We start from the raw sequence: 6,980 nt of genomic DNA on the forward strand, positions 1-6,980 counted from the left end.
AGCGGTTTTTGCAAGTTTCTTTGCTATGGCGTGTCCTGGCAAGCTATTTTATGCTGTTTAGAGGTGTTTTCAGCTGTTTTTGGGACATGTCATATTTGGACATTTTTCCATACTATAGCCTTGCCTTTTCGCTTAATTTTTCAACATGCTATATCATTGTTGATTTTGTCCGTTTTTGTGACATTCTATACTTTGATGCATCTTGGCACACTATTTAATCTGTTTTGAGGTGTTTTCAGCTAATTTTTGGGACATGTAATTTTTTGACACTCTTTGCCATACTATAGTATGGTGCTTTCGGCCATTTTTCCAACATGCCGTAACATGGTGTTTTTAGACGTTTTTGCAACATTTCATGCTGTTGCTTGTAGCAGAGCAGCAAATTTAAAAGTCACTCTTCTCCAGCCACCGTCTTTTTAGCCACTCACCAGATTCTCAGAGAGATAAAGAGGTGAACACCAAGGGATGGTAGAAAAATTTTAAAACTGCTCGAGGCAGGCTTTATTCAAAGATAAAAATGTCAAAAGCAACAGTTTCCTCGCTCCCTTTTACAGGAGTTACGTACAACGTCTCACACAAGGTCAAGGCAATATAAAGCAGAAGCACACAAGCACAAAAAGCCCCAAAAAGCACACACAGTGATCTGCTGTTCCTCTTTATCTGGAAGTCCATCCCGTCATCACCCCACTCTCCGTCCTTCCTCATTGGCTGGCTTTGGGATGGCATGTTCGAATAGAAGCTTCCACCTGCTGCTGCCCGGGAGTTTCTACCTCTCCTCATGTGCTTTCCTGTCACTGATTGCTCAAGATACTGCTGCTGCTGATTAATGAACATGTAAAACATGCTCATAAGCCAGGGTGCGGCCGTTTGCATGTTCATGAAGGGGTTAGTTTCCTTTAGGGGGAATGAACAGCTTGGGTTAGGATCTGGATCCAAGTTCCCATTTTTGGCTGGACTCTCAACAGACATATTATACTGTGTCATTTTCTGTGGTTTTTTCGACATGCCATATTATGGTGTTTTGGGACGTTTTTGTGATATTCTGTGTTATAACGTGTCTCGGCACTCTATTTTATGCAGTTTTCAGCTGTTTTTGGGACATGTCGTACTTTGTTATTTTTCTACATACTACACTACGATGTTTTTAGTCAGTTTTTTTGACATGCTACAGTATTGTGTTTTTGGCCGTTTTTGCGACATTCCATGCTATGGCCTGTCTCAGCAGGCTATTTTATGTGGTTTTAAGCAGTTTTTAATACTATAGTATGGCATTCTCAGTCGTTTTTGCGCCATTTTATGGTGTTTTTGGACGTTTTTGCGCCATTCTATGCAATGGCATGTTTCGGCATGCTATTTTATATTTATTTTAAGACCATTTCCTATAGACCACTGAAAAACCTTTCACATTTCATCTTAAAAAAACAACTGTATAAAACAATTAATTGAATATGTTATGTTACATCACAAAACAAAGTCTGGATGTGCTGATAAGTGCATCCCCTTCTAACTCCAGCCATGGTAACAACAGCTAAAGCAACCGAATAGAGCTGCCGGAGCTGCGGTTGAGCAGCTGAAGCTCGGCCGCTGACGTCAGTCTATAGTTATGGAAGTGAGAAAGGTGCTGAGCAGGTGCAGCTTAACGTGCTCCCAAATGTCCAATGCAACACCGAATAGAGTCTAACAAAGTGAGCCTACATCACATTACAGCGTTGTACATTCTTGTTTTCATTGTACATAAGACAATTTCGCACAGAATTTAGTGTAATATTATGTATATATAAAATAATATTAAATATCTAAAAAATAAAATACTGATTCAAAAAAGAAAAAAGACAACCTGCACAAGTTTATCTTAAAAAGGAGACTGATTGATTTATTTAAGTAAAAAGAACTATTAATTTTAATATATATATTCACTTTATATCTAGTCAAAATTTAGCCATATTTACTTAATTTTGTGAAGTTGTTGCAATTACAGTAAACAAAGTTAGTGACTTTACTTGATCATCACAAAGAGGATTTTTCCGATTATCAAGTTAGAAGGTTTTAGAGTTGTTTTGTTAACCTGTAACATAATTTTAAATATGTAATTAATAATCCTCCCTCCTTTCTAAAAACTATTGTTCAGGAAATTTTCTCTTCACCTTTTACTAATTTTTAAAAATTTGTGGGACATTTTTTGTTAAGTTGTTTAATGCCTTTTACGCCCCATTGCTTAGGCTTCATTTGATTAACGTGATTAAGAAAATACGAAAAACGACTGACAGCAAAATAGATAAATAACACAGTAAACTCATTTTACTGAAGTTACTAAAACATAGAAAGATTGATTTCTTGTCATTTTTAAGTTGCAACGGCTTCACAAATTAAGATAATGGCACTACGTTTTAAGTAAACTTAACTTAGTAATTAGTTTCTTAGATTTCTTTTTAAGTGAACTTGTCAGATTTTACAGTGTGTGGAGATTTCTTTGCGTCATAACTCACCACATCATACATCAACATGTTCATCCCTCTTTGCCAGCGGCAGCGTCAGAGGGTGCTGAGGGAACCGGATCGCCTCGCTGTTGCGCCGCATGTACGCGTGGCCGCTGATGGGGTACCACATCTCCGTGAAGGTGAGGTTAGCCACGGTGATGGCGCAGCGGCCCAGCACCTTGAAGCCAGATTTGCGGTAGAAGGGAACGAGGAAGTCTTCGCACATGAGCACCGCTCTGCGTACGTTGGGCAGGCAGCGGAGGTACTGCAGGTAGCGCCACATCAGGATGGGACCTTTGCCCTGCTGTCTGAAGGTGCGGTGGACGGCGAGGACGTGGATGTGGACGGTGGAGCCGCGGGGTTTGTGGAGAGTCAGCGCGTCCTGGAGCAAAGCGATTAAAGGTTACTCGGTATGATCAGATCTTTGTGATGATTTGGAAAAGTGCAGCATATCTTACTGTGGTGAGTCTGTCCTGGTCCCACAGAGAGCCGATGATGAAAGCCACCAGCCGGCCCTCCTCGATCCAGCCCATGGACAGCTCCGGACACAGGGTGAGGAAGTGACGCACCTCATCCAGGTGGAGAGGACACTCACCCGATACTGAGATAAACGCTGAAAGAAAGAGAGAGATGGGGAGAGAATGAAAGAAAGAACGAGAATGGCCGTCCGTAATTTCTTCTTCTACACATGTTAAAGGCGACCCAAATAGCCGCTGAGTGTCTAGTATATATTTAACCATTTGAAACCTGAATCCTGAATCAAGGTTTTAGGGAAAAGAGAGATGGAGAAAGAGAAAATCGCCGTCCGCAAAAATGGCTTGGCCTCGACTAAGATCAGTAATGAGATCTGTCGGTGCCATGGTTTTACGCACCCTGCCGAAGTATTGCTTGCTTTAACTCGGCGGATTAGTAATTTAACAGAGCGGATTATTTCTTTAATAAAAAAAGAAAGTCACACAAAGGGAGAAAAAGAGAGGGAAGAAAAGTGGCCATGCGCAAAAAATGGTTTGGCACTACTTTTACGCACACTACTGGCGGCGCAAATATATATATAAAAAGCCCAGATTTAACATATTTAAAGGGTCAATAAACAAACATCTGATAGGAGTGTAAATTAAACTCAAAAAGGACATTCGGTCTGTCAGCACCACATGGTTTTACGCACTCTGTCGATGTTTATTTCACTCGGCGGATTCAGCAGAGCGGATTTCTCCTTCAGTATAAGACGGATAAGACGCGTCACTTACCTTCTCGCTCGATTTCAAACACGCTTATGGCATCTTGCGTGTTCAGGGGTCGGACTTCGCTCGCGGGGAGTGTGTGTCTCCTTTGGATACCGGGCGAAACGGACGGCGCAGGCTGCATTGGTTTGATGAAAGGCTGCGCGCCAACAACGGACATCATACGACTCTTTTCACACTCTGTCCTCCAAAAAACGACCTCTGCTGTCTCGTGGTCCCCCGCTGTGCAGGATCACCTCTGTCGGGCCCTGCAAGGAGAACGGGATGATTTATGTCTGTATTTATAGGACAGCTTCCCCGGATCTGATCCCGCGGCTCATTTGCATTTGAATGATTTGATGTCAGTGAATGAACGAAGGTCAGAACTGTGAGAGGCAATCTGCTGAAAACCTGCAATTAACAGCGCGCGCTGTTGCTGTTGGGTTTTTGTCTCTATTGACAGAAAATAACAATTTTCCATCAACCGCCGCCTCCGGTGTATTTATAGCAGGTTTACGCACGTTCACACGAAGGCACACTGACCCAGGATCAGCGGCGGCTCACAAAACTTTAGACAAAGTGACACAAACATGAATCTGTGTTTACCTCCTGTCTTTTCTTCCTCATATAATTAATAAAAACATGGTTCGCACGTGTCGATGTGACTCACCGGAGGATGTTTCGGTGAATGTCCCGGTGATGTTGAGGTTCTCCGGTCTGAGCGGCTCTTCTCTTCTGTCGGTGTCACCTGCTGCGCCGCAGACGTCCGTCTTCATTATCAAGTGATTATTACTATGAGTCACATGATGAAGGATTACTCGGAGTTGTTTCCACAACTCGGCGCTTTACTGACTCGTTATCTCCTCCGTGACGGAGCACAACGAGTCCACGTCGCTGCGCGTGCTGGAGGAAGTGACCACCAGGTCTTTGGTTTGTTTTAACAGCAAAAACTCTGCGATGTATGAAAACTATCATTTCATCTTAATGCAGAAACAATCTCATCATCTGGATTTTAAGACAGGGCCATCTATGATTCGTTTCGTGTGTTTTTTAAAAAATAACATATTAAACTCTGATATTTTAATGGCATTTTATGGAATAATATACAGACTTTTTAATGGCATTCCTATGACACACTATACTATGACATTTTAGTGGCAATTTTTTTAGATACTGATTTTTTTTCCCTCTTTTTTTAAAATAATGTGTTAAACTATGAGATTGTTTATGGCATTTTATAGACTTTTTAATGGCATTATTATTATGTGTTATACCATGACTTTTAATGAAAATTTTTGACATACTATGATTTTTTTTATGTGTATTCTATTTTTAATGGCATTTTTATGATTTGTTATAACATGACTTTTGATAGCAATTTTTGATATATTATACTATAATTTTTTGTGTTTTTCATTTTATAAAGAATTTGTTTAACTATGACACTATTAATGGCATTTTATGGAATAAATATAATATTTTTATAATAATGTTTCTAATGGCATTTTTATGATGCACGTTTTGACTTTTAAGTGACAATTTTTTGGCATACTATGATTTTTTACTGGCATTCATTTTGGCGTACTACTCCGACAATTTTTACATAAAAAAAGTTATGACATACGACACTGAGTTTGTGCCATATTTCATTGCATACTGTACTGACATTTTTATGTCATTATTTACTGACTTTTCAATGGTATTTTTATGATATTCTACACTATGATTTCTCTGATCTTTTGAGTTTGTCGTTTACAGGTTGAGTGATAAATACAATGTGGCTGAATTGGGCTCCATAGACTTTAATGTATCATATAGCTCCTAATAATTCATAAACTGTACACGTCGTGGTGATGAGCAGAGGTACAGTTGATCGATGTGCAATAACTGAGCATTTTTGAAGTACGAGTGGAGTTTGTACTGTATACAATAGCAGATATAAATACAGTTGATGTCAATCGGATTGTTTTTAAACCTTAATAACTCAAAAAGTATAAAAGTTATCAATAAGAAAAGTCATAGCACCCATCTACAAAGAATCCCGCACGTTTCGACACATCAATCACCGTGGTAACATTCACGCCTGTAGCAGGACATACAAATCAAAGAAAATCAGTTTCCCACTGTTATCTCATTACATATGCAAATTTATGAATATTTTATGAAAATACCTTAGGCATGGTTCAATATATGAACAGTATATGTGGCATAAATGGGTTTTTCGAGTTTCAAATGAGCGAAAAAAGGCACAGAAGAAGAAGAAGAAGAAGAAGAAAAGCAAAAGAGTGTGATTGCCGCTTTCAGCCGTCACACCAAAATACTTACGAGTCAACACGGACCTACTGTCAAACATCATGAGGAAATAAAACTGTCAAAAGAGCAACGGTTTGTAGCACTGAGGCGACAAGGCAGCGTACAGTCACATTTCTATATTCATATGCAAGCAAACAATCCTAGCGCAGGACCGGAAAATGCTGCTCTGTTACAACATGATAAACGGATCGATATGATGGACATACTGTTTATATTGTAGATTGATGCAAAAATAAAGTTTGTTTTCATCATGATCGCTTTCTTTCCAATATCGCAACGCTGTAATTTTAGCATCTGGAAGCATTTTAAACAGCTAAAATCTGCTCCAGCCACTGACCGGATACAAAGATGCACTCCACTTCCTCCCACTGTGCAAAAATGAAGCCAAAATAGCCCAAATATTGCTGCAATCTCGACTGGTGACATTTGGAGCTACAGTCTGTGACGGATCAACTGCAAGCAGCACCGTTTACTGCGAGCACAGCGATTGGCTCACACAGCTGTCAATCATGACATCAGAACAGCTTTTTGTAGCTTAAATATCAACTTAAAACCAAATTCATCTAAAACACAAACACTCGAACAAACATCAGGGTGATAAAAACTGCCTTAAAAATGTTTGACGTGTACTTTGACGTTTTAGTTTTTCCCGTCTGCTGACATAAAGAGAGCAGCAGTGCAGCCGAAAACCTTTTTTTAATTTCAGCGTCCTTGTTAACAGGTTAGAGCAGCCACACCAACGAGTGAGTTTTTGAATAAATTAGAAAGTGAAACGATAATCACGATATAACGTTAATGTTTTTATGTGTCACCAACAAGAAAAATATAAATATTTCTTTTTTCGTCTCAAAATAATAATCCTGTGACATGTATGTACGTCAACGATTAGTTTTTATTTTAGGTGGATCGTCCCCTAGCTTTGGATTTGTTTTGTTACGTGAAAGAAAACCTAATTAAAAGTGTTTTTTTA

General features: G+C 39.4%; 1 protein-coding gene across 1 annotated transcript; it reads right to left on the minus strand.

Annotated features, from left to right (window-relative positions):
* Window positions 1–1,978: 1,978 nt before the first annotated feature.
* On the minus strand, window positions 1,979–4,922 carry LOC121939806 (serotonin N-acetyltransferase-like). The gene is made up of 3 exons (XM_042482752.1): window positions 3,725–4,922; window positions 2,936–3,090; window positions 1,979–2,859 (listed from the first exon to the last, which is right to left on the minus strand). Exons 1-3 carry the CDS (start codon window positions 3,879–3,881, stop codon window positions 2,491–2,493), a joined length of 681 nt encoding a protein of 226 aa, XP_042338686.1. The 5' UTR covers window positions 3,882–4,922; the 3' UTR covers window positions 1,979–2,490.
* Between the last annotated feature and the right edge of the window lie 2,058 nt (window positions 4,923–6,980).

Source organism: Plectropomus leopardus, unplaced genomic scaffold (genome assembly GCF_008729295.1).
Source record: "Plectropomus leopardus isolate mb unplaced genomic scaffold, YSFRI_Pleo_2.0 unplaced_scaffold615, whole genome shotgun sequence".
Taxonomy (NCBI): domain Eukaryota; kingdom Metazoa; phylum Chordata; class Actinopteri; order Perciformes; family Serranidae; genus Plectropomus; species Plectropomus leopardus.